Source organism: Podarcis tiliguerta, assembly GCF_965153285.1.
Source record: "Podarcis tiliguerta genome assembly, chromosome: 2".
In the NCBI taxonomy this organism is placed as follows: domain Eukaryota; kingdom Metazoa; phylum Chordata; class Lepidosauria; order Squamata; family Lacertidae; genus Podarcis; species Podarcis tiliguerta.
The window spans coordinates 54,323,362-54,351,151 of NC_139535.1; the positions used below are offsets into that span (position 1 = coordinate 54,323,362).

The 27,790-nt window shown below is 41.6% G+C and overlaps 2 protein-coding genes and 1 long non-coding RNA gene across 6 annotated transcripts in view; 2 read left to right on the forward strand and 1 right to left on the reverse strand.

Annotated features, from left to right (window-relative positions):
- LOC310672442 overlaps window positions 1–27,790 on the reverse strand; it is a 131,253-nt gene that overhangs the window by 29,984 nt on the left and 73,479 nt on the right. The gene's annotated exons all lie outside the window — the stretch shown is intronic.
- GPX1 (glutathione peroxidase 1) lies at window positions 2,497–6,319 on the forward strand. Its single transcript, XM_083429557.1, has 2 exons — window positions 2,497–2,926; window positions 5,385–6,319. The coding sequence occupies exons 1-2, from the start codon at window positions 2,597–2,599 to the stop codon at window positions 5,721–5,723; spliced, it is 669 nt and encodes a 222-aa protein (XP_083285683.1). The 5' UTR covers window positions 2,497–2,596; the 3' UTR covers window positions 5,724–6,319.
- Window positions 7,151–27,790, forward strand: part of USP4 (ubiquitin specific peptidase 4) — a 35,243-nt gene continuing 14,603 nt past the window's right edge. The window contains exons 1-13 of one of the 4 annotated variants that reach the window (XM_083429367.1): window positions 7,151–8,508; window positions 9,064–9,191; window positions 10,666–10,796; window positions 13,962–14,088; window positions 14,718–14,863; window positions 15,603–15,661; window positions 17,073–17,204; window positions 18,231–18,348; window positions 19,306–19,479; window positions 20,276–20,434; window positions 21,996–22,220; window positions 23,795–23,878; window positions 25,921–26,015. In XM_083429367.1, the coding sequence (XP_083285493.1) occupies window positions 8,234–8,508; window positions 9,064–9,191; window positions 10,666–10,796; window positions 13,962–14,088; window positions 14,718–14,863; window positions 15,603–15,661; window positions 17,073–17,204; window positions 18,231–18,348; window positions 19,306–19,479; window positions 20,276–20,434; window positions 21,996–22,220; window positions 23,795–23,878; window positions 25,921–26,015 (1,853 nt within the window). In that variant the 5' untranslated portion in view covers window positions 7,151–8,233. Of the gene's footprint in view, window positions 8,645–9,063; window positions 9,192–10,665; window positions 10,797–13,961; window positions 14,089–14,717; window positions 14,864–15,602; window positions 15,662–17,072; window positions 17,205–18,230; window positions 18,349–19,305; window positions 19,480–20,275; window positions 20,435–21,995; window positions 22,221–23,794; window positions 23,879–25,920; window positions 26,016–27,790 lie in introns of all 4 variants that reach the window. The other 3 variants (XM_083429369.1, XM_083429368.1, XM_083429370.1) reach the window with 3 other exon arrangements.

Consider the following 27,790-nt stretch of genomic DNA (forward strand, 5'->3'; position numbering starts at 1 on the left):
TTTTCCATTTGGCTGCCTTCCCTGTCCTGCATCCGGGGGCAGACGCACAAGATTACACCCATACTGTACACTTCACTTGCGCACAAAGATGAGTCAAGTGGAATGACTTAAGTCTGAAGTCCCTACTTGGCCATAAAGCTCAATGTGTGAGCTTGGGCAAGAGGGGTGCCAACTTGAATAAAATATTGGGGAGGCAGGTAAGCCCCACCCTGCATACTCAATTACATGATGCAACACACACACCATATAAATGGCAGTGCTCATCAACATTTGGGAGGTGGCCACCTCAAATATTTTATTGGGGGAGGTTTAGGGGCCTTGGCCCCTAGGAGTTGGCTCTTATGTACCACATGTATATATTTATTATCCCTTTGTTCCCAGGGTAGATCTTTATTCCCCCTTGTTCCCAGTGCAGATCTTCTACCCTAGTGGGAACACCATTTTGTGGTTTGTTTCAGGTGCCCCATCAGCATCCGTAACAAACTACATTTCTCAGAATTATTTGGGGAAAGCCATAGATGTTTAAATTGTTGTTATATTTTGCTGATGGGAAGTTTTAATTGCCTAGTGCAATGCATGCCTGCAGTAGAGGAAAAGGAGGAGTTGGGTGTTCTGACTCCTTTTGCTCACTTCTTCAGAATGGCCTACTGGGCCCAGTCCTTACTGTGGCACCACCCAGAGTGAGGAGGTGTCCAAGCTGGTGTAGAAGCTTCTAGAAGAGCAGTGTGGGAGGGCAGGCGAGCTATTAAAGGCAAAGGAAACCAGCTCTTGCTCAACCTGAGGCTGAGCGGTTGCTATTTATTGTTGAATGTTTCACTGCCACTCCTATTGTAAGCCTCAGTGCTTTTTATTTGCAGTTATTGCTCACCTGGACTTTATAGCATACTGCAATACTGAGGGAGCTTTGAAGTATTTCCATTGAAGTCCAACACTGAGGAACTACTAAGATTGCTAAGCGGAAAATATGAACTTTTTTTCTGGGGCAATAAGGAAGATCTAGATTTACGCAACAATTCTACATCCACTTGTCTGGGAGTAAGCCAAATTGAGTTTAATGACACTTACTCCTGAGTTGGTACATTTAGATTTCAGCATTTCAAAACTTGCCAGGATGGTCACAACAGTCACAACTTTAAGCCCAGTTTTCTGAAACAAAGACTTTTCCTTCCAGTTCTAACACCTGATTGTTCTGGCTATTCAGAACCTGATCTACATCTTTCCAATCCCTAATTTGTTTCCTTTTTTAACAGTTTCTCTTGTACAATATAAAATATCTAATAACTGAGGCTGGAGCAGGTAATCCTTTCAGTGGAAATAGTACTTTATAATTAATTTTTTAACAATAAATGAAGTGCTGTATAGAGAAAATGCACTGGGAGATTTTTGTTCTTCTCCCACAGTACTAGAACCCAGGCTGTCCAGGTTGGGCATTTTGTTAGTTACTTTCCTTTCCTTTTTCTTAAATGAAAGAAGTGATGAAACATTTTTAATTTTTATCCCAGCCCTCCTATATGATGCTCAGGCTAGCATAGAAGTTCCCCATAGTAATCTGGTAAACTATGACCAAACCTGCACAGAGAAGGTTAGCAAGCAAGAGACTGCTCCTGCCTTCCCTAAGAGCGGTAAGGGCAGCTACACATTTTGCATTCCCCACAGCTGCCTTCAGAAGGACTTGTCACTTGGAGAAGGCGGCTTGGGTTATGGGAGTCAAATCAGAGGATGCTGAACCTGGTTGCCTAATTTTCCTTATTTGCATGGAAATTCGAAACAGAGATGAACCCCAAAACGTTAAAAGGAACTAGCAAAATAAGCAGCTACCTTATCTTTAAAAGACATCTGAAGGCAGCCCTGTTTAGGGAAGTTTTTAATATTTAATGCTGTATTGTTGTTAACACTCGATTGGGAGCTGCCCAGAGTGGCTGGGGAAACTCAGCTAGATGGGCGGGGTATAAATTATTTATTATTATTATTATTATTATTATTATTATTATTATTATTATTATTATTATTATTAATATGTTCTGAGCTCCAAAATAAGCTTTGCTGTACCCCCACATCATGAATTCCCATGACTTCGAGACATAAAATAACCTTCAGCACCTTTGTTTGCACAACACACATAAAAGCATGATGACTCAACGACAATGACAGATAAGCAACTTGGGGCATGCAGCCCACCTTAAGCTTTGAGCCATGCCAAATCAGACACCTTAGGAATCAGCTTCTGCTTCCTAAGAAACGGGACAGGTGGTTATTTGCTGCTTGCTCTCCTCTCCCCAGCAGCAACAGAAGAGTGGCTGTACTTTACGTAAGGTGGGATCTTTAAGAAGAGAATGATTAAACTAATTCAAAAGGAAGAGAAACGCCAGCAAACCACGCTGGCTTCGAGCCAAGCAAATCACTCATTCGCAGTCGGCGTTTGAAAATGACCTTCGAATCGCAGGGTTCCCGCGCATGCCCAGAATGCTCGCGGCAGGAAGCGGTCGGAATCGGGGTGGAGTAAAAGAAAGCGGGTTTATCGGCGGCAGACGAGGACAAAGACGATGGGCGGAGCTTTCTCCTGCTAGCCCCACCCACCCCAGGACCAGACAGAGCCATGGCGAGGTGGGCGGAGTTGCTGGGCTTGCTGAAAAGGGCCGGAGGCGCCTCCAGGCCGCGCACTTGCTCTGTAGCAGCATCTTCGATGGCTCGCAGCATGGCCGGAGCATCGCTGTCTAGCCTGGCGGGAGTGCTGGTGCGGCCCCTGGGCGGCGGGGAGCCCGTCGACCTGGGCTCGCTGCTGGGCCGGGTGGTGCTGGTCTCCAACGTGGCTTCCCTCTGAGGCACCACGACCCGGGACTTCACGCAGTTCCGAGAGCTCCAGCAGCGCTTTGGGCCTCAGGGGCTCACGGTGCTCGCCTTCCCGTGCAACCAATTCGGCCACCAGGTACCGTAGCTGCTGTCGAGGGGACGCGGCAGGCGAGGAGGAGGGCGAGACCTTCCCCTTGGGAGCTTTTCCTGCTGCGTAGGGAACGAGGCGCCCTTGGGCGACACAAGCTCCCAAGTCGGCTTGTAGGTCTTTTTATGGGGGGCGGGGGTTGCTTTGTGTGGGGGCTTCTCAGTCCTAGGTTTAAAGGAAGGGGCGGGAGGGGGAAGGAAAGAACGCACTCTGCACATGGCCAGAAGCTTTGTTTTCTCTCTCCCTAACGCTCGCCATCGAGCGGGGGTGAACCTAGTTCCTGGAAGCTCTATCACGGCTCCCAGCCACCCCTGCCTTCTCTGTGATAAGAACCGCGCCTTCCCTGATGCTGAAACTGATGCCTTCCGTATCGCCACAACACCCCCCCCCTTGCGTTACAGGTTCTTATCTGGGCATAAGAGTGCTTCGATGATGAATGCCCCCCCAAGCTGGCTTTATGCCTGCCGAGCACAGGAAAGGTTTGCAAGAGCGGGGGGGGGGGGGGAATCGTGCCCCGAGGAGACACTTAATCCAGTTGCTCTACATCTCAAGTCAGCACCTTGTTGGATGATTGTGGAGCGGAGAGAGGAAGCAAGGGTTTGTTACATTTTCCAGCAGAGAGCACCCTACAAGTTGTGCTGTAGACATGTGGCTGCTGCTTTTGCAATCTTACTAGTTTCCCGTCTGCTCACAAGCTAAACTGCGTAATGGCTTCCTTCCCACTCAATCAAATGCCGCCGTTTCCGTGCATCTCCGCTTGTGTGAAGTGGAAAAGAGGATGGTGGTTTTGACTGAACCAGCTACAGCTACCTCTTTTGAGAAGGGCAGCATTTGGAACTTCATTTAAAGTGCTACTGTACCGCTTCAGCAGTCAAGGAGAATACTGGGAACTGTAGTTTAAGGGAGCTGCTCTTGCAAAGCTACCGGTACATTTCCCAGTCGACGGTTTTCAGGATTCTCCATGACTATTAAAGTGGTATATTCATACTATAAATGTATTCTCCAGATGCGAGTGGAAACTTTGTACACCAAGGAACAAAGTGGGGAAGGCTGCATAGACCAGTTGCTCCTCTTGTTGTTGGAGCAGGTAGTGACAAGCAGTCAAATTCAGGAATTGAAACATGCATTTTACCATCCTAATTTGGAGCATGTGGATTGGGAGGTGATAGTTTGGTAAGGCTTGGAAGTCTGCAGTTTTCAACCAAGTAGCTGGCTCAAAGGATGGCTACTCTACCTCTGTGAAACTAATAAAGCACCTGTGCTCTTACAATACTTACTGGCTCAGTCATTTTGACAGATCTTGCTCAGTAGGGGGTGTAAATAAGCTTCTTGTTTTTCAAACCCTACCTGGCATACAATAGGAAATCCTATTCCCTTGTCTCAAGTCTGTTCTGGAGGCTCCCCAACAGTCCAGAGCAGATGGGGGGGGGCACACAAGGAGTGGAAGAGGAAAGCTTGTTGCACAAGTGGAAGGAAGTCCTTGTGCTAACAGGATGATTTTGTTGCATGCAACCCAAAAGGTCTAGGACTAGGTCAAATCATGGCAGAAGACAGACTGATGGTTGCTGATACTGGCATGTACAAATACCTGCTTCACCAGAATTGATAAGGGTGTTGTAAAATTTCAGTTCCCAGCCACACCTTGGAGGCAGTGTGCAGCAGGGACATATTAGTGTTACATGAACTGAGGCTTGAAGTAGTATTTCTCTGAATGGGACAAAAAGCAGCGGGGTACTCAAGATGGGGCAGGGGATGAAGCAGTTTGTATAGTCAAAGTGTACAAAGCTGAACTGTGCATTTTGATTGCACATCTAAACCCTTATGCACAAACTTCCAATTAGGGTACTTGCCTAAACTGTGTGGCAACATCACAATCTGCTTGTAAGGGCTTAAATTGGAAATAATTTAAAAGTGGTTTTTATTGCTTCATTCCCCACCCCTCCTGCCCAGTTATTGAAGACCTTCTGCTATTTGTCAAGAGACATCTACAGCACTACCCCAAAATGTCTATCACTGCTTGGGCAATATGCTAGGGAATATTTAAGTCACATCAGTTGACTTATGTTTGAGGAAGAAATTATTTGTTCTGTAAATGTTACTTTCAATGAGGAACTTGAAGTTTCAGATCCTACTAACTCCTTGCAACTGCAGCAGAGCAGTTTATAGAATTAGTAGGTAAAACTTGCTTTTCTCCATAACTTTAATCTCCATATGTTTGCTGAACTAAACTAAGATACTGTAACAAGTAGCAAGTTGCGATGGAAGGGAATGTTTTTGCCCAGTGTTTCTGCAAAGCTGCTATTGGCATGGTGAAGGGGTTAGTGAAGCAAAAGAAAATGTCACATAAACCAGAAGTCAGTAGCCTGGTTGGTGCTGCTGTGGCTGTTTGCTACACTTTGTTCTGACATTTGGAATTAAGCATATATCTTCTCTCTCCTTTTTACAGGAAAATTCCACCAACGAGGAGATCCTGAATTCACTAAAGTATGTCCGCCCAGGCAATGGGTATGAGCCCAACTTCAGTGTCTTTGAGAAGTGTGAGGTGAATGGGGAAAACACTCACCCACTCTTCAAATTCCTGAAGAAAGAGTTGCCCTTTCCACATGATGACCCCGTGTCTCTGATGACCAACCCACAGTTCATCATCTGGTCCCCTGTGTGTCGCAGTGACATCGCATGGAATTTTGAGAAGTTCCTCATAAGCCGTGATGGAGTGCCTTTCAAGCGTTACAGCAGGCGTTTTGAAACCATCAAGATCCAGGATGATATTCAAAAGCTGCTTTAGCGAGTCACCAAGAACCAGAAAATGTGCCTTGCAGAAATGTCTACTTCTCTTTTTGAGCTAGGCTATTGCTTAGATGATGTCCTAGGTTAAGTATGATACTTTCCATACTAGAGTGAATTGCAGATCTGTCCCAGATTAGACTAGGCTGATCTAACCGAATAAGCAGAAGAAAGTTGCTTATGCATCATAGCAATGAAACTTAATTGAAATGCAGGAATCTATTTGCCGTGATGTAAGCTAAATTATAACCCTTCCTCTAATGTGCGAGGCAACCATGTATTACGTGACTCAAGGCTGAATAATATGAGTGGCTGCTTTAATGTGTGGGTTAAATCCTACTATGTGAAGCAGCCCTCCATGTGCCAAACTCCATGCTGTTTGTCTGTGTGGCCTTATCTTGCTTTTCAGCAATTCATCTGTTTACTCTGGCAGTAAGTTTCTATTCTCCATCAAAATTTTATTTATGATGGTGCTTCTTCTAAACACTTGAAGGACACTTGATGTATTTGTAAAATTTTGTATGTGAAGATGTAGTTAATTACACTAGGGGAAACAGCAGTTTATGAAATTCTATGCCAATAAAATGCTTCAAAGACGATTATGTCTGTGTCTTTATAATAAGGCTGTGTAACTTTAGGTAGCAACTAGTTATATGAAATCTCAACCTAAGCTCATTTAACACATTACCAAAAGAGCTGAAGTATTATTACTTAAACCATGACTGAGCAGGTCCCTCGAGAGAAGTTCATGGCTGCTGCTACTGCAGTTTCTGGCCTAAGCCATGGTTTTGCTTAGCATGTTGTCCAAACCAGAGCTTGTACTTTGTCTTGCTCTAGGGCAAACCATGAGCTGTAATTAAGGTATGTTCTTGGTTCTTTAGCTTAGTTTGTTTGGAGAAGACAAACCATGAGCCTGCATTTAGACAGCATGCTAAACCAAAATATGGCTTAGCCCTGGGTAGCATGCCAGCAGCAGAACCAAAGGAGTGCAGCAGTTATGATGGCTCCAAGAATCTGTGTTCATGCTAAACCACGATTTGGTTTAGCCTTATGTACTGACTGAACTGAGACAAAAAAAAAATTCCCTACAGGTGTGAATTGACATAATAAATTATTTGATATAGGTTGGGTACCTCGCTTCTACTGGCAAAAATTCTACATAGAATTCAACAAATCATAGTCCTTATTAACAAACTGGATTCAATAAGCAACATTACAAATAAATGTGGAAGGTAATTTGCTAGAAATAAAAAGGCTTGTTATTAGTTGTGTGGGACAGGAGTGGAAACTGGAACTAGATGAAAAATATACTACAAATGAAACTCAGCTTTGTAGCTATTTGTGTGCATGTATCTTACCTGTGTTCTATTCCTGTGTCATTCTCTCTCAAATATGCACACACAACTGACAAATATTGCAAAAATGTTTGCTCATTCCACACACGCCCCCGCATTGATTTATTAGATGGGTGTCTGAAGAATGTAACATACAAGAACAAAAAGGGTTTAACAATACAATTACTATATAGTTATAAAAGGCAGTTGTTAAAATGTGTAATTATACAAATTATCCTCATATCCTGTTGTCCTAAAAACACTAATATATTTAGCATGGTCAAAGCACATCAAGATCTATGTTTTCAGAGGGCAATCATGCATCCTTTCTTTCCATTGAGTATCTTCCAGCCCAATCTTTCCTAGACTTTGTGTATGAAGGCCTTTGGAGGAACGTTCATAAATTGTTCATTTCAACAGCTGAGCCAATGGCTATGGAGGACTTACTTCAATTAACAGAAACCAGAGATCTTGCAACCAATACTATTTCAAAAACTACATGCTGCTTTTTCTCTTGAAGATTATCTGATAGGAGAGAGTAATGCTATTGCTCTTCTGTAAGCATACGTATTTGTTCTGTTCTTTAATGTGATACCTCAGTCAGATCTTTAGGACCATAGTTTGTGGTGGTGATTACAATTTACTTACGTACTAGTTTTCTGCCTACTACAATCTGTTCTGGAGAGGGTGCTAACCTCCAAAGCAGATTTGCCATGTCTTGGGGAGTTGCAGGGGAGAAATGGGAAGTCCCATTTGCAGAAGCAGGAAGCCTGTTGCACAAGTAAGCAACTGCAATTCAATATCACCCAATATTAATAATTGCCGCAAAAAGAGCCCAACATCGTACCGTATATTTCCTAGACGAGCAGTCTCCAAAAAAGCTTAGGATAAAAAGGACGATTGCCATTGCCCTTATGCCAACCCAGCAGGACGACCCACAAGACCTTCAATATCAATTCACTGAGTTGGCTGCTGGTTTCAAGGAGTGGGATGTCCAGAGACAAGAAAGTGTCATGGCAGCATAACAGCTAAAGAAGCCAAAAGGCAGCTGCACCAGCAGAGATCCAGGGGTCGCCAACGTGGTGCCCTCTAGATGTTGGTAGTTCTAGTTCACCGAATGCAGAAGGATCCCTTTATAGCCAGAGTCGCAATCTAGTTTGAGGCGCGACCTGCAATTATGAACCCTTTAGAGGTAACTGACACCGTAGACCGAGCCTGTGTGAGCGACTGGAGAACGAGGGATTCCCTGCCGCCCCGCCCGGAAAGCGGCTCCTTCTTCCTCAGCGTCAAAACACCCCGCTCGGGCGAAGGCGCTCGGCCCGGCGCTCCCTGCCCTCCGAACGCCCGGAGGCGTCGCCGCGCCTGCGCAGTGCCGTTCTGTGCGCGCGGCGGCGGCCGGGCGAGGAAGGATATCCGCAGTTGGGGACGGCCGGCCGGGCGAAAGCGCTTGCAGTACTGTCATGGCGGCAGCCGAAGTAGGGTTAGACGGCGGGGGAGGCGGCGGCGCCGGCCTGAGGCCGGACGCCGGGACGCAGCGGGCGGAACTTATGCCGCTGCTGGGGACGGCGCTGCGGCCGGGAGAGTCGTGGTGAGAAGGGCGGTTGTGGCGGGTGGGGCGGCGGGAGCGAGAGAGCGCGGCGGCTCCTTTCGCCTCTCGGTGTCAGGTTGAGAGCCAGGCCGCGCGCGCGCCTCCTCCTCCGCGCAGGCCTTCCGCGCGCTCGGGCTGTTGGCTTTCGAATGCGGGTGTTCGGAAGGGGGGGGGGCAGCAGGAGGCGCGAGCTGCTCCCCCCGGGAGTTCGGTGTTGGTGGCAGGAAGAGGGCATGTCGGTGCCGGCCGGGCCCTCCCGGTGCCGGTGCTGAGTCACTCTTCTTCCGCCCCGTCCCCTCCAGCAACTTCGTTCACCTTTCCTGCCTCCCGCTCCAACCCTGCCCCGTTTGTTTGTTTTATTACACTTTCTTCCCCCTTCCTCTTCTTCTCAAGGCGTATTTTCCCCTCTTTTATTGCAGGTTCCTAATTGACAGCCGGTGGTTCAAGCAGTGGAAGAAATACGTGGGCTTTGACAGTTGGGACTTGTACAACGTTGGAGAACCGAATCTCTTCCCGGGACCCATTGATAACTCGGGGCTTTTTGCAGGTAAAGTTGTGTGGAGAGGGGATTAGGATTTGGAGTTTGGAAAGGACTGGGAAGTGGAGGAGGGAAAATGTCACTGCACGGTACTACTTTTTGGACTATGTTCTGACAGTAAGGGAGCCAGTGTCCTTCCCCTCCAATCTTTCCCAGTACACTTTCCCAATTCTTAAGTAGGGATATTAGTTTTTCTATATGATAAGGCAGCTTGCTTTGGAAAAACTATGATGGAATCTAGCATGATTGTCACATCAGCAGTTACTGCAATCATAACTAGTATTGTAACAAGTCTTAGAGGTTCCACCCTTAAATAAGTGTCTCATTCTTGGCTTCCACACCCTTCCTGTGGGGTTTTTTTTTTTGTATTTCTCCACTCAGCCTAGGCCTGAAAACAGATGACTTTCCTTTTTTGTAAATGGAAACTGAAAGAGTTAACCGTTACATCTGCTTCTGTGTTGTAAATCAGTTGGTTGCAAATCATTATTAGCTTCATATATTGTGTCATAGAACTTCAAATCATTAGGCATATCCACTGAATTCAAACTTATGTTTGAATAAGTTTTTGATTCGTCCCCTGAGCTCCAGGTGCACATTGTTTCCTTGGCTTAGTACTGGTTCAGGTTTGTTGTGGCACAAAGTTGACCTTGGTAAGGTGATAACTTAAAATCTGAAGCCTACTTCATACATGATCTTTCATTATTTGGGAGACTAGATACTGTACCTTGAAATCACATTTTCCTATATTGCAAGAGGTTCCAAGTGGCAGCAGAAGCAGTGGAAAGAACACACCATTCTGACATGCCACCTCTCTCCAGATACAGTCCTGAGAAATAACACTTGAGCAACTCTTTAAAAGATTTAAAGTAATACATATTGTTGATAGGTAGAGCTATTTAAATTTAGCAGCAAAAGGCAATATAGATGCTGTGTTCCTCAGACCAGGGCTGGATCTAGACATATCAAAGAAGTGTTTCAGTTTAAAGCATTGTAAATTTAAACAGGGAAGACAGGTAGAGAAAAACAGGACTCCACACTGCCATCTGGTAGTGCAATGTTATATCTCACATACAATGCATATAAATTGCTTTTTTTTTACCAGTCTAGCTGAGTCCCAGGAAATCACTAGAAAGTGTGTACAAACATAAAAAGTTTAATTTTGCTTCTCAAAGTCTCTGGATCATATTGGTATAGGAAAGTCTTCCAGTTCTGCATTGTATTTTTAAATAAAACATCAAATACTATACAGCTGGTTTTATTTGATTAATAGTTTGAAATAATGTGTGGAAGGGAAGTCTGAAATTAGATTGTGAAATAATACCACTTGAGTCTCTTCAAGACTCACTTTGATGTGGCTATTTAAATTACCTTAAGTTAGATTTTCAAAAGTGTCTGTCACTTTGAAAGTGTGTTTGTTTTATTCAGGATTTCCAGGAGAACTGTTTATCCTCCTGTTTATTGTTATGTTTCCTTTCCTTTTTAGACTCAGAAGCTCAGACTTTGAAAGAACACCTCATTGATGAGTTGGATTATGTGTTGGTTCCGACTGAAGCCTGGAACAAATTAGTAAATTGGTATGGTTGCATAGAGGGTCAGAAACCAATAGTGAGAAAGGTAAGTGATAATGATCTTTATGTAACTTACATTGTTTTGCCACTTTGTGGAATCGTGTGAATTATCTCTTGAGCTACCCAGAGAAATGAACACTATAAAGAATATTTAGGTGTCATTTAACTGGTGCATAGGATAATGATATATTGTGTGACGTATAAGGTTGAATAACTGGAAATACAGGGTAGAATATGAACTGCTCTTCCCAGTATTAGGATGGCTCCTACAGTTTCAGAATGGCTTTACAGAATGTTTCTAGCTCCTTAGTAGAGGAGAAAGTTTCTCTTCAGTTGCCCTGTACTCTGTTGATTAGTCATTTAGCCAGAACACAGGATGAAGTTAAAGGGTGGTATCCAATTGTGTCCATCAGCTAGTGGGACTGGCTGTTCTCCTCTCCCTGCTACCCCTGTGGATCTCAAAAAAAACATTTTTGGAGGGTTGTGTGGAGTGAGGAGACTGGAGCAGGTTAGAGAGTGGGTTGCCATGGGGAGGAGAGGAAAGAGAAGAACTGTTTACTCTTTGGATAGGGGAATACAGCAAAGGACACTCCACATGACCCTTCTACCAGGAATGCTTCTTTTCAGGGGAAGAGATAATGTATACTGACTTCAGAAACACAGCAGGACTCCAAGTAACTACACAATGCAGAAAATTGCTTTGTAGGCTGGATCTTAAATCAAATAGTTAACTGTGCAATAAATAATATATAGTACATGCTAATGCAATCTGGTATAATTTTAATGAACAATGTAGAAAAGAGCATGTGATATGTCATAGGAATAATTCCATTTTCAGAATAAGCTAAACATGCCCATATTGCTGCTAAAATACAGTATATGCTTTTTAAATGTAGGCCTTAAAAGGAATGTGCAAATGTAAAATAGGAAGAGTAATTCCCCTTTTTCTCCCTCCTCCCCCACAAAACCCCTTTCCCCTTTTTAGTTTTGTTTAGATTGCATTTATTTTAACTGTTTGATAAAAAGGTAAAGGACCCCTGACAATTAAGTCCAGTCACAGACGACTCTGGGGTTGCAGCGCTCACCTCGCTTTATTTATCTACTTGCACTTTTTGGCGTGCTTTTGAACTGCTAGGTTGACAGGAGCTGGGACTGAGCAACAGGAGCTCACCCCGTCACGGGGATTTGAACCACCAACCTTCTGATCGGCAAGCCCAAGAGCTTCAGTGGTTTAGCAAATTGCTATGATCCATTACTGATCTTTCTTTTTTCTTTTATTGCATTTATTATTGATTGAAATTGAAATGAAAAACAAAACCATCTCCCAAGTGTCTACCAAATGATTACATAACATTCATTCCTTTCCCTGAGCCAGAAGATTGTACCTAGTGTTATGTGTTGGGCACATTACAGCCAGGCAAAAACATTGAGTATAAAGCAGGGCTGGTGAAGCGTGTGACCTATGGAAAATTTACAGCAGGGGACGGCAAACCACCGTCCAAGGGCCAGATCCAGCCCAATTGCCCTCAGGATCTGGCCCGCGGATGGTCTGTGGATTGTGTGGATTCTGTTCGTTAATTTTTTCTTCGTTAATTTTTTTTCCCTGCGCTGCCATTTTTTGGGGGGGGCGCCATTTTCACCCCTCTCCTCACACACCACAGTGCCTCCCCCCTCCTGGCATAGAGGAGGAAGGGGAGCGGGCTGAGCACCATTTTGGGCAGCGCCTCTCAAGAGCCAGCCAGCCCTTTCAGGCTGCTCATCCCGCTGCCGCTGCTGCCAACCTTTGCCACTCGCAAGGGCAGGCACAGGAGCCGCAGTTGGCAGAGAGCAGCACCTCTTCAGAGCCAGCCCGCCCTTGCACTGGCAGCACCATAGGTAGGCAGGGGAAGGGGAGGGCCTGGGGGAGAGAGGGAGAGAGAGAGAAGCCTCTGCTGCGTGCGTGCGTGCAGTCTGGCCCGCCACAAGGTCTGGGGTACAGTGAACTGGCCCCCTCCAAAAAAAGTTTGCTGACTCCTGGTTTACAGGGCCAGATAAAGAGACCTGGATGGTCATATTCAGCTCTCCTGTTTTGTTGTGGTAGAATTTTACAATCTGTTAATGGACTCCCCAATAAAAATGGAGCTTCAACTTGTCAAGGCATTTGATGTTCCAGTTTTGTGCCAGTGTTTCCCAACTCTCCAGAGCAACTTTGGGTAGGCAGTTTGAGGAAACGAGATCTTGGTAAACCTGATTTTGCCCTTTGCTGTTTTGGTCTTACCAGGGTGGATTTGATTTAAATCAAATCGATTTAAATCATTATCCAGTAAGACTTGATTTAAATCATTTTTTAACAGAAAGACTCATTCTTGCTGGTATAATCTTAATATTTACAACCAAATGAAGGTTTCATTTTTGGAATATTAAATTTTCAGAGTAGTTTTTACAGTTATAGCAAAAATTACTGATTTGGTTATACTATTAGAAATACATAGACAGATGATTATGAAATTATTGTGAGGTTTAAGTTAACAGTTTATATTTGGACAACTTTTCTGCTGTACTTTATTGGAAGGAGAAAAATTATCATTTCCTTAATAACAAGTTAAACTATTTAACTAAAACAATAACATTATAGCATATGTATCCATGTTTGATAACTGATGATGTTAAACATGTTTTTAAAAAACTTAGACTGAATTTTAGCACACATGAAAAACTTAAAACAAATCCTTATTTCCTGATGAATAGCCTTTGGACTATAATGTAACTTAAATAGAAAACTATCTTTAGAAAGAATTTTTCCTCCAAAAGCATTTTATTTTAAAAATTCAATTTAAATTTAAATTTTGTTTATTTTATTTATTATTATTATTTTTAAAAAAGCATTGATTTTTATCCATCATGGGTCTTACCTCTTGGTTTGAATAGCTAAGAAGAATAGTTAACTATAACCGTTGGTTGGTGTTGACTTCAGTGGAGCTAATTTTGAAATAAACACACTTGGGATTGGGCTGTAGAAACCTCTGCAGGATTATCTGAAGCCACTTTGCCAGTTGTAGAACTAGAGTTAAAACCAAGGACTTCTGTTTTATGTGAAACTCTAGATGATGGCACAGTTATCTATCAGGCCAAGATATGGATACTTTGAGGGTGGAGCCTTTCAGTTTAGACTACATATTTGCTTTCAGAATAGTTTGTTGTACCTACTTTACAGGAAGCCTTTTCTTCCTAGGTTGTGGAGTATGGACTGTTTGTGAAGCACTGTAAAGTAGAAGTTTATCTTTTGGAGCTGAAGCTGTGTCAGAACAGTGATCCTGCTAATCTTATGAGCTCTTATTTCAGCAAAGCAGACACCGTTGGTAAGTAGCTGTTTGCTAACGCCACAACACACCTTGAAACACATCTACACCTAGTGGTGTCTAGTAATTTATTTAGATCATTAAATGGGGCAAGTATATTTTACCATTTTCTTTTTGCAAATTTTGTTTTCACAATGATCTGAAATTACTTCTTTTCCCCCTGTGAAATGGTGAATGCTTCTACTTATCTGATCCTCCTATAGCATTGCTAAACCACAATTTCACTCCAGCTTTTATTATTTGTCCTTAGAACTGACAGTTACTCTTCAGCTTTAGATGCTTCTGCCATTGTTCAAACAATCCTACCAGCGACTGGTTATTTCAGTAGTAGTAGAACGTCAGCTTCAAATAACCCTAGCTGCATTTTAAATAAATGATTCCTTATCTTTTAAAGTGATAATATTTAGTTATTCCAGGTAATACAGCTATAGTCAGAAATTAAATTTTACAGAAAATTGGTATGTACAGATACAGTTAATAATTCACCAGGGTAAAATAATCCAGAATTAGTATACACCTCCTTGTTTATTTAGCACTAGTAAATAAGCACGTTTTTACACTTTGAACGAGCCACACCTCCCAACCTAGTCAAAATACAGCTTGTAATAACTTTGTCTCTTTCTTACCAGCTACTATTGAAAATGAAATGCGAAAGCAGTTTAATATTCCTGACGGAAAAGAAATTAGGCTGTGGAGCAGATACATGAGTAATACTTATGAGCAGCTAAGCAAACTCGACAGTACTATACAAGATGCGGGGCTCTATCAGGGACAGGTAAGAAGTTCAAATATCATCGTTGACAAGGCTGCAATTTGTAAAAAAGTTGCAATGGGAAGAATTCAAGGTAATACTATTGGTGTCATTCTGTCAGGGCCAGCTTTCCAGCTTGCCAGACAGAATTATTCCTCCTCACCACCACCTTGGCATGCTGTTCTGGGGGTTCTTCCGACACCTGTACAAGCCAATTTTGGGGCACGCGGGGGGGGGGGAGGAGCCCAACTGTGCTATCAAGAGCTCTTGCTAGTAGGACTTGGAAGTTGGATCCCATCCCATGTGATTATGAAGTCATACAAAGTATTCTGAAATTTGAGCTGGTTTCTCAACTATTTGGCCAGGTTCAGGCAAACGCCAGCCGTTGTGGAAGAGCTACTGCATTCACAGCCTAGCAGCAATCATATAGAGGCAGCTGCATGTGGTGGCTGTTCCTGCCATTGTGTGATTTGTGGGCCTGAAAAAAACAAGTTGTGATCAAATTGCCACAGTAGTGTGAACAATTCTTCTGTGTAGATGCTGATTCCTTAAATGGTAACTTGTAAATGCTGCTGAGTCAAAAGCCTGCCAGAGCCTTCTGTACATCCTAAGGTGTTAGCATGGGGGTTATTTAATTGGGAATCTCCTGTTTTGTAAGCACTGATTTGCTTGTATTTTTCTGCACGGAACCAAAGAAAGCCCAGATCTATAAGATAGCACTCCCTTTACTTAGTTTTACTATTATTTTTCTTTAACTTTAAAGGTAGTGTTAATAGAAGTGAAGAATGAAGATGGTACGTGGCCCAGGCAATCTCAGACAAAGTAAGTTTTTCTCTATTTATGCTTTCCGTTTCTCTATCTCAGTTTAGACATTGCATAACCTGAACACCAAACCATGGTTTTGTGATGTCTGAATTGTGCCTCTGTCTAACTTGGGTCTGAGAGGTGTCTCTATCACTGTTTAACTTGGCATGACACTGACTATTTTGCTGCTTTCTCTATTCTGTTATTATTACATTGTGTTTATTGTCCTGTTGTATTTTAACTTGTTAGCCACTTTTGAGAGCTTTCAGGCTAAACAATGAGATAGGAAATGCCCTAAGTCCTGTTACACTCATTTTTCTAAATTGAAGTAGCATTGACTTAAAAAATAAGTACCAAAAACATACTTTAAAGTTACATTTCTACCTCTCATAATCTTGACGGAATTAATCTTAGTTTTACAATATTGAAATAATACTTTCCTTAAGCGGTAGTGAAATGCGCAGCTCAGTTTTTTAATAAACAGTGAAGAACTATCCTGTGCACTGCTTCATTCTGAACTGAGCCTGTTGCAAAGCCATCTACAATTTAAGCCACATGTAAGGATTCACCTAACCTGCCCCTACAAAAGATTCCCACAGGGCTTTCGTCCCTTCTGCCTCCCACATGCTCCACAAATTGGCTTGGGAAAGATCAGAAGAACTTCTAGCACAGTACATGACTTGCATAGGTGGAATTATTGGAAGATGAAACATTGAATTCCACCCAATGTATCAGGCATTACAATTCTTATTGGCCCCTGACTACAGCTGCAGGTAGTTAAAATGTTAGAGTATTTACAAATCACTGGTAGATTATGGCAAGGAATATCTATTCTACTTAAGCCGTCTTTTTCAAAAGATAATCATTTCATTTAGTAGATTAATTTTAGTCCTAAAAATCCTGTTGGTTGCCTTCTGTTCTGCTGGGAGGGGACAGATTTACGCTATGAGCATGCAAATATGAATCTGAGGCCTTGTACCAGTTAAGATTAGTAGTCTTGCTAGCCTAGTACTAATTGCAATGATTGATTGTGGATCAAACACTGATTCAGAAGTATGGCTCTTTCCTAGCAATTATTTGGAGAACTCTTAATCAGCTGGAATGCAAACGGCGCATCGTATCATGCGCTCTGCCATGTAATAAATTGCCTTGCGTAGCTTAGTACCACTTGCGTAAGTTCTCCTTTGTATTTTACAATAGGGAAATTCCATACAGAATGAGGCGTGAGTACTAGATTTCTAATACCATTGACTCATAAACAACCCACCTCTTCAACCTGAAGTCATTCCTTCTGGGTTGGAAATCCAGAAATAAACAGTTTAAAATAGTAAACTATACTAAAAAGTCAGTTAAAGACTCTCAGGAATTTTTTTATAAAAACAACAACAAAAACCCTGATGGGATTTTTACTACTTTTTTTCCCTCCCAGATCAAGCACTGCAACAAGCAGAAATCTAGCTACCTCTTCAAAAGCATCAGCAAGCTCTTGCTCCTCTTCAACCATAACAAATGGTGATAGCAATAACTCCTATAGTTTGAACTGCTCCAGCCTTGGCAAAGGGTAATAGCAAGAATGTGTCTGCTGTTCTTTATGTAACTTCCTTTCTCTGAATACTTTTATGCATTCTCTTCTTTATTAAATAAGGTTCTGCCCTGAAGCATTCATGGCTCCACTGTTCGGAAGCTAGCTATGTATAACTTTAAACTTAACTTCAGTTTCATGGCCCTCCGGAATTTTTTTGCCAGTTACTGTTCCATTAAGATGTATGAGTTCTGTCAATTTTTCCTACAATAGCACTTTATCATACAATAGCTGATAGGAAAAAAATGCCACTCTAAAATAGTTCATTAAACCAGCTTGCGTTCTCCCATATAAACCTACTAGGACATTTGAGATCTCCCTTGGAGGCTGTGCTCTCAAGGCGCTTGCCCCTAGAGGTGTAGTGAGTGATTACTTGAGGCAAGGCTTCCAGTCACGGCACCAAAATTATGGCAATTTCTGTCAAGCAGATTCACATTGCCTTTTCCTTGATACAGTTGTTTTGAAATGCCTGGCAAACACAGTATTACATTGGAGGATTTTAGGACCCTCTGACTTCAGTTCTTTTTATCCTGCTTGGTTGGGATTTTTTTGTGGTGGTGGTGGTGGTTTTTCCTAACTTTACTTTTAGTCTTGGTTTCGTTTTTCATTAGCATAATGTTCTGGAAACCAAAAAGCAGGATATGAGTATTTTAAGCAAAATATAATATCGGTAAAGTGAGTCTCCACCTACAGTATGAAATGGTACAGTCAGGCAGCAGACTGGCTACCTCATAATACTTGATTGTGAGAACTAGGTCTGAGGGAGGAATTTTATAGTGTAGGCATGTGTATACTATAGATCAGTTGGAAAGTTTGCTTTGTCTTAAGTTTGAGTTACGTGTTTAATTGTATTGTGTTTTTATATTCTGTAAACTCGCCATAAAATTTTGATGCAGGGCGGGTAAGAAATACAATATACATTATTTTTGTATAGCTGTAAAATAGTTTCTTAGCCAAAATATTCTGCAACCTGTTATCATATTCCAGTATGTTTTCCCCCTCCAGAGGTTCTAGCTTTTCCTGCAACTCCTACAACAACAGGGAGAGCCCTCCTCATTCACAGCCTGGTCTCTGTGGGCTCAGTAACCTAGGAAATACATGCTTCATGAATTCAGCTTTACAGGTAAAGAACTGGTACAATCTGCTGAAGAACCTAGAGTGGTAGGCACTGTACTGCTTGGGTTTTATACTACCCCATCTTAAATTTTATAACTGTTAGGTTCCCATACAGCTTGGAAAACCTACATAATGCTGTGGGTTACAATGGAAGATAGAAAGCTGCATTTTTCAAGTGTCAGAACCCTGGTCTCCGTATTGCCGATATGTTATAAACCAAACCCTGGCTCCTCTATGAGTAGCACAGGAGCAGCAGGGCCAAGGGAGGAGCAAAGTGGCTATACTTTTTGCTGCGAGAATCCACTCACTCAATCATACTTAGCCATTGTTTGGATTAGCATTGTGTGCAAACCAGGCTGCTGACTGGCAGCAGCTCTCTAAGTTTCAAGGCATGAAACTTTCTCAGCCCTATATGATGATGCCAGGGTTTGAACATGGAGCCTTCTGTATACACAACAAGTGGTCTACCCTGAGCTATGACCCTGTCCTCCCAAAATAGAAATAACCCAGCTAGTACATATTACAGTGGTGCCTCGCAAGACAAAATTAATTCGTTCTGCAAGTTTTTTCGTCTTGTGAATTTTTTCGTCTTGCGAAGCACCACTGTGCATTGACGGTTTCCCATAGGAATGCATTGGCGGTTTTAAAAAAAAGGCTCAAGACGTTTCGTCTTGCGAAGCAAGCCCATAGGGAAATTCGTCTTGTGAAGCAACTCAGAAAACGAAAAACTATTTCATCTTGCGAATTTTTCGTCTTGCGAGGCATTCGTCTTGCGAGGTACCACTGTACTCAGTTTTCTTCTTTCAGCAGTTTCCATATGTAATATTTAATGTAGCTTGCAATACAGTTCTGTATAGGGTGATTTTGCTGACTCTAGTACAATTTTAGTTTTCATTGGGCTGAAAATGGGTTGTTGGCATGGCTTTCTTTTTTATGTATTTCTTGTGTCTGAATGTTCTTCTAGTGTTTGAGTAACACCCCTCCACTGACTGACTATTTCTTGGAAGATGAGTATGAAGCTGAAATAAATCAGGAGAATCCTCTGGGAATGAGAGGAGAAATTGCAGAAGCATATGCAGAACTCATCAAACAGATGTGGTCTGGGAGAAATTCTCACGTGGCCCCCCGCATGTTCAAAGTAAGTAGACTTTCTGTCATTGAAACACAGCTAGAGGAAGTGACATTTTTGGTTTCATGCTTTCTGCATGGATCTTTAATGTTAGCCCTTGGGGAAATACTTTCCCCATCTTAAAATGTCTAGCTGGGTAGCTTAGGTTGAACTTAAAAGAATGCTAAGTATGATATGGACTCCTGAGTGCAGTCCCTTAATAATTCACTGAATGTTGCATATTGCAGGGAAATGCCATGCATTCTGTTTAGAATAGTTGTGGTTTCTAAAGCTTTTACTGATATAATTTGATTTTTAACAAGATTTTAGGAGTTATCTGACTTCTTTTTTGAGAACTGTTTTATCTGTTTACTTTTTATTGTTTTAGACCACTGTGGTATGTTGTAAAGTGCAATATTCCAAATAAAATTGAGCTGAAAGTTAGCAACTTTATATCTCTCTGAAATTAGTTGTACACTGAGTTGCTTTTGAAACAGTTGTTAAAATTGTACACATGATCTTCAAATCACTTGTTGATATTCTGTATTCAAATAAGTAACAAATGTACTTTATTAGGACGTTTGTGAGTTTCACAGAATTTTACATGGATTAACCATACGGCAACTGTATCTGATAACTGTTATCCAAAGAAACTGATATGAGAGGAGACTTCATACATCTTGTTATCTTTTTGACATTAGTTTATTGCTAGGAATTAGCTAATCTTCATTGAATTCTGCAAATGAGGCTAGAGTTACTGCTTTTCCCTTCACTGCTCACATGCATCTTCCTAATGTGATTTTTCCCTTTCTTTTTTTAATTTTAGACCCAGGTTGGCCGCTTTGCTCCTCAGTTTTCAGGGTACCAGCAACAAGATTCCCAAGAGCTCCTGGCCTTTCTTTTAGATGGTTTACATGAGGATCTAAACAGAGTAAAAAAGAAACCTTACTTGGAGTTGAAGGACGCTAATGGCAGGCCTGATTCGGTATGCTGCATAGACATTCCACTCCTTGGAGTTAAATTGTGGTATAAAAGAGTAACACTCAACATAGGTTACAAATTATTTTTGCCCATCCAGTTCCTTTTTTTTCTTACTGAGGATGTCTTTTTGTTAGCAAATGAATCCATGAATCAGTGCACTTGGGACCATTGACTCTTAGCCAGGCTTCAACAAATATGCTTCCCATTGTGAGTGTGGCCCTGTGGTCTGATAAGCAGGTAGCCTTCCTCCTAATTTTGAACATGCATACATGGACGAGATTGTCCAAGCAGTTGCATGGCAAACTCCACTAGTGGCAGGGTGATGCTATCCTGTCCTAGCTGGATCAAATTAGTGGCACATACTAGAAAGGCAGAGTCCAGATAGGCGATGCAGGATCACAACAGGCATGGCAAAGCACAGTTTGTCAGGACACTGGACAGATCACTGTGACTGATGCTGGCTGGAACTTAACTACAGTATTGAGATCACATTAGCTGTTTTCACTTGTGGCCAGCCAGCTATAACTATCCTTCCTCTTATTAAGAACTTAAGACCTGCACAGCTAAAGCACCATTATTTTAAATATTTGATGCTTTATTATGTTTTATATACTTTGTAAGCCACCCAGATTGGCTGGGGAAACCTGAGAGCCAGGTGACCCTTTCCAATTACAGTCAGTTGCTGTAATCATCCTTTCTTGGCCCTGTTTAAACTGAAGTAGAACAAGGGCTTGAAAGGGAATGACATAAATAATTACTTGGGGACAGTGCCCAATTTAAAGTTTCACTTAATTGGGCTGCTTTTCCATTGCAGGCCTAGTTTTTATTACGGTAATTTTGAGAATTGATGCCACACATACTCACGTGCGCACACCCCAGTGTAGTGTTTATTAAATAACTGCCTTTGCATGAATGTCACAACGATCATAGTTTGAGCAAACATTGCTGAAAGCTACATATTTCTTAGGTTTGACTGTACATTACTAATTGCGCTGCAGTACTGCTTAAGCAGTTCCTTGCTCACTTGCTAGAAGCGACCTCTAATCTGCCTTTCCCTAGGTTGGGATTCACTGTCAGCAGCAGCCCTGCACAGAACACTTCTCCTCCCCTGTGTGCCCCAAATTCCCTCTGAAATTGGTTTGGGTGGTTGGGAGAACCCCCAGAACAGCAGGGGAAGAGGAGGGGCATTGTTCCATCTCGCAAACTGAAATGCTTAGGCAGACAGAATGTTTGTAATAGTGTGACATTGGAATTCCCTCCCTAGAATTGGATTCTCTCATACTATGCAATTTTCACCTACACACTAGGGTGCAATCATCTTGTACAGTCTGTTCTGTTCTGTTCTGTTCTGTTGCAGGTCACTTGCATGTTGAATTACAGGTATACCAATAAGTGAATGATTTCATTGCTTACAAACATAGTTGTTCAGCATCAGTTTGTCACATCACGTCCTTCTATTGTATTTCAATAACCTTCCCTACAGATAAAAGATGTTTCATCAGAACTTGCATCTTAATCTTTATACTGTGTTTCTGCTTCTCTGCAATGTGTTTTATTTTTTGCAGGTGGTAGCAAAAGAAGCTTGGGAGAATCATCGATTGCGTAATAACTCTATAATTGTAGATATTTTCCACGGTCTCTTCAAATCCACATTGGTCTGCCCCAAATGTTCTAAAGTTTCCGTGACTTTTGACCCTTTTTGCTACTTAACCCTTCCGTTGCCCTTGAAGAAAGATCGAACCATGGAGGTTTTCTTGGTTTTTGCAGATCCACAGCGCAAACCTACTCAGGTAAGTAGAGGTGTTCATGTTGGTCTTTGTTATGAAAGACAGAAAAATCAAATTGTAGTGTTTTGTGCCCTTTGCAACTTACAAGAGGTTGCCTGCTTTTAGCATTACAATTCCGATACTAAGGGTCATTATGTGAGCTGCGTTGTACGCCTCCCGCCTGCTCAATGTACATAGAAACACACTCAGATATCAGGTTCAAATCCCATCTTCCCCATAAAGCTCACATGATCACCTTGAGTCAATTACAACCTCTCTTACCTACCTTTTCTACCTACCTTCCAGGATTGTTGTGAGGAAAAAATGTGCAGAGGAAGAGATCATGTACAACACCTTTACCTCCAACAGATAAATGGAATGAAATCAAATTTAAAATAGATATAGCTGGAACAAACATTGCTGTCTTAAAATACACAGTTCACAACAAGCCTTCCTACCCCAGCATGTAAAATCACCAGCTTTGCATTATATGTGCATTATATATATATATCAGCATACGTACACACAGAGATAAGATGCATCCAATACCCAATCTTGAGATCAGTTTTACAGAGACTCTGGGAAGGCAGCTAAGTCTGTACTCTAAGCATGCTCACCTGTGAGTAAGCCCAACTGAGCATAGTGAGATTGACCTCACCTGTATGTTTTGTGATCTACATGTTTGGAGAGGGAATCTGTCCAATCCATTTTTCAGCAGGTGAGATCCCAATTGCCAGTCATATTACACGCAGGGAGCAGGGAACCCCAAGGATGTTCACACAGAAGTGAAGCCCTGGCCACAATTGCAGCCCAAGAATCAGAGATGACCTCTCTGCTTTCAGTCACCGCCTAGCAACAACATTCCCACAAAGAAACCTAATTGACCTGTAATTATGGGCTGATAATTTTGGATGTAGTTTCCACTAAACAATCTTTCACAACCTAGTCTTCTGCATATTTCTGAGTCTTCTATAAACTGAATTTTGTTGCTAAGTGTCATAACTTATACCTCACAAACTACACAGGGTAGTTTGTGACTGAATTGTACTCAGTAGATCCACTGAAATCAATTAAGTTAAGTCATCGGGTGTATATTGCATATGACTAATATTAGATATCAACAATAGTGACCCCCTTAGTAATAGTATTAATTGCTTCTTGGTAGATTGCAAGCTGAACCCCCAATACAGTGTATCTTTCTAGCTTTAGTTAAGCGTAAAAAATGCCAGTTTTTCCCTGTCATACCATTAGCTTTTTACAATCCCAGCAGTGCTTATAACAGGACAACATTTTTACATTTAAATTTATCCTAATAAAATGTAGTTTCTTCACAATTTTGCTTGATTGCACAAACAATGGTGGCTGCTTTGGACATAACAGTAAGCCAAGGGTAGTGGTTTGTTGCTCCTACTTACTAGCAGGTAGGAGAAAAGCAGAAGCTGCGTTCACAGTAAACTGTTAACCATGTCTGACTATAACACGCAAACACACCCTGTATCAAACCTGGTTACTGATGCTGATCCTTAAGTCTAGAATTGTGTTCCTTACCAAGGTTTATTTTGCCTAGTATAAGTTTAATGTTCTGCTTTTTTCCCCAGTACAAGGTAATTGTGCCAATGATGGGGGCTGTATCTGACCTGTGTGATGCACTCTCAAAATTCTCCGGGGTTCCTGCAGAAAATGTAAGGCTAAATAATATTGTGTGGTAAATAAAAGGGTTCAGTTTTCTACAAAATGTTATTAGGTAGGCTGATTCATGAATTAGTTAAAAATAACTTTAACAAACATTATAAGAAGGTGACTTGATATTGTGCATTGGGCACATCTTTTAAAAGGTTGTAAATTTTTCTTTTTAAGGCAAGAAGTGAGGAGTCACGTTCCACTTTCCACATGTTAAAATGTTTGTCTATACAGAAACTTAGATGAAAACAAACTGTCCTATTTCAGATAAAAACTCTGACAAGAACAGCTTGTCAGCATGAGCCCATTCTCTGACCTTGTCCTTGTTCTGCTTGCCCTAATACCAACTATGCATAGCACTCATTTTGAAAGATGTCCCCAAGTGCTTGAAGTGAGCATTGGGTCGAAATGAGACCTTGGATCCTTAGCACTGATAACTCCTTGATAATTATGTACATTCTACAAATAGTTAATAGGAAGGGCATTCTTAGCAGAATTTGGTATCGTGTTGCAAATGTTCTGTATGTAGTTGAGAATTGATCTTGTGTAATAATGAAGAGTTCTTTAAACTGGAAAGATGATCTATTTCTATATCTTATATAGCTCAGTCTGTAGATCATGAGGCTGTTAATCTTAGGGTCGTGGGTTCAAGTCCCACGTTGGGCAAAAGATTCCTGCATTGTAGGGGTTGGATTAAATGAACCTCGTGGTCTCTTCCACCTCTACAGTTCTATGAAATTGTCTGGTGAAAGACATCATCTTAATGTTTTATAATCAGATAATATTTAAGAGGAAAGAAAGAAAAATAACAATTGCTATTCTAATGGGCTCTTTGAGAGTGTATTTGATGATGGTGATCTCATGCAACACTTAAGGGATATTCTAGAAACCAGACCAAATAAATGGGGATTTGAGGGAATAGGAGGGAATCCTATTCTGGTTAGTGTATTCAGGTCAGTTCCCACCTACTTCTTTTGTCAGCTCCCTAATGTATATGATAGCCAACCTTAATTATCTTGAATTCAACTCTGTAAGCTGAAAATGGTGGAGAAGGTGATTGAGCTGGGAAAAGAACACATTTGGGATTAAGGAAGTAAGAAGAAGCAGTGGCTAGGCCAGTACCCTTGGGAGAAGAAGAACCCTGTTTCATTCCACTACCTAACTGCTTATTATCAGATCAAAGTTTTTGTTGCCAGTGGTTGTTAGGCATTCTCTTTGCCATCCTTGCTTTCAAGCAGCTGCTTTTCAAATTATATTGCCCATTTTGAAATGTTAAAGAGATTTTTCTCTGGGCAAGCTATTAAAGCAACCAGTTCTATTCCTTCAGTTTTGGCATCTGTTTTCTTGGCAAACACAAGGAGTCTTAACTATTCCTCATCGCTGAGATCCAGTATATTGTACTAGTTCTTTCATTTGACTACTGGTTTGTTGTTGTTGCTTTTTTTTGCTTATTTAGGGACGTGGGTGGTGCTGTGGGTTAAATCACAGAGCCTAGGACTTGCCAGTCAGAAGGTTGGCGGTTCGAATCCCCGTGACGGGGTGAGCTCCCATTGCTCGGTCCCTGCTCCTGCCAACCTAGCAGTTCGAAAGCACGTCAAAGTGCAAATAGATAAATAGGTACCGCTCTGGCGGGAAGGTAAACGGTGTTTCCGTGTGCTGCTCTGGTTCGCCAGAAGCGGCTTAGTCATGCTGGCCACATGACCCGGAAGCTGTACGCTGGCTCCCTTGGCCAATAAAGCGAGATGAGCGCCGCAACCCCAGAGTCGGTCACGACTGGACCTAATGGTCAGGGGTCCCTTTAACTTTACCTTTACCCTTGGCTTATTTAAGCATATTTCATGAGTCACTTGACACCAAACTTCCTCTTGGGGTTGGACTAGATGATCCTTGGGGTTCCTTCCAGCTCTACAATTCTATTATTCTGTGATTGGAGAATATTGAAAATGCCTAGGAGAAATCTTCAATATTTTTCTTGAATTTGGCTTATATTTTGATTATCATTATGCTATTTTGACTTCCATTCTCAACTACTTCCTGTTTTTAGATGGTGGTGACAGATGTTTATAATCACCGATTCCACAAAATTTTCCAGATGGATGAAAGCTTAAGTCAGATTATGCCAAAGGACAACATCTTTGTGTGAGTAACCGGTTCTTTGGGAAGAGTAGAGATAAGAAACTTCTGCTATGTAACATTTGAGAGTTTAGCCTGAAAAGATTATTTGGTACCCACAATTTATGTAGGTGATCAGTAGTTCTTACATTGTGTTGTATGCTGTTCTGATGAGATATCATGTGGTGTGGGACACATATTGTTTAATTAGTGACCTTTGAGGTGTTCGTGTGCTGCTATTTCCTCTTGGATTTTTTATTGTTTAGCTGTGCAGATGCCAATAGATTCTAGAAAACATATATGTGGGGCTATGTTACATGGAATGCTAAATTTCCACTGAAATTTGCTAACATTTTTGAAACTTAAAAGAGCATGAAAATGTTTACATTTACATTGGGAGGTCAGGCATGGAGAACTTGTGACAATTCGAAACTAAACCTTAAACTTTGGATTCTAGTTTTAAAGTTAGCTGTAAGCCTGCCTCACATACACCTACCCCCAACTTCCAGTGTGTCTGCAGGTATTGTTTTCTGAGTATCTGTCATGTACACATTCCTATAAAGTTGTGTATATATGAAATGTTGGTGGATAAACATCATGAGCACTACCTTGTGCTTCTCTTGTCAATCTTTTGGGAATGCACCAGTAAAACTGATCCTGGAGTTGGTCAGTTTGGGCAGGTTTGGTGCAACATTTATTTATAGTAAGTGGATGGGGCTTGTTCATCACTGTCAAGTAAGAAATGGCTAGAACAGAGACATTTTAAAAGCAGCATATTTTGACATCTTACAATGCACCTCTTTTTAAGAAGGTTTTTTTGTGTGTGTGTATACGGTATACATGCATGCGAGCACACATACACATACTGTATTAGAATTGCATTTTGGATTGTGTTCCCTTTGCATTGGATTGGAGCTATGAGTACAAATACGAACTATAAAAGATGAGCCCTTAACCTAAGTTCCTGGCAACTGGATATGATGGCAGAACATCACAAATCCAACTAAATTTATCTATTTTTAAATTCCTAAAAACTCTCTGTATTTAGTTAGGACTTCATTAGATATTTGTTAATGGCAGATTGTTTTGCAGTTCTTTAATAGGAAACTTCATAATAGCTAAAGTAAAGCAGATTGTGAAATTAGATTAGGAGAAGTGGTGGTAGTGGCAGTACAGTGATTGACTATTGATATCAAGTGACAGTGAAAACTTGTTGGTGGCAATAGGAGGGTCAGGCTTTGTTTTGCGTAGTATTTATAGAGCTGCATCATTAAGCCTCTCTAAAATGATAACATGGTTTTGTTAAATACTAGGTAGCTTCAGAATAAGAACTCACTCATCCACAACTTGATTGTGGAGGATAAAGAGGCCAGCCTAGCATAACTAAGACTTGGGTGGGCCTGATCTCACCCATCTCTCTGACCAGTTACTTGGTGCAACAGCAGGTCAGACTTCAGTGCTGGGGATAGAGGTACAGTGGTACCTTGGTTCTCAAACTTAATCCATTCCGGAAGTCAGTTCCAAAACGGATGCGTTCCAAAACCAAGGCATGCTTTCCCATACAAAGTAATACAAAATGGATTAATCCGTTCCAGACTTTTAAAAACAACCCCTAAAACAACAATTTAACTATCTCACGAAACCATTGAGCCATAAAATTAAAGCAATAATCAATGTACTGTAATATAAAATAAATAAGACAGTATTGTAGATGATAAAAATTAAAATTAATTTTTTCCTCTTACTGCACTGACGATAGTCATTGTTTGAATGGGGGGCTTTTATCCATTTTCGCAGTCACA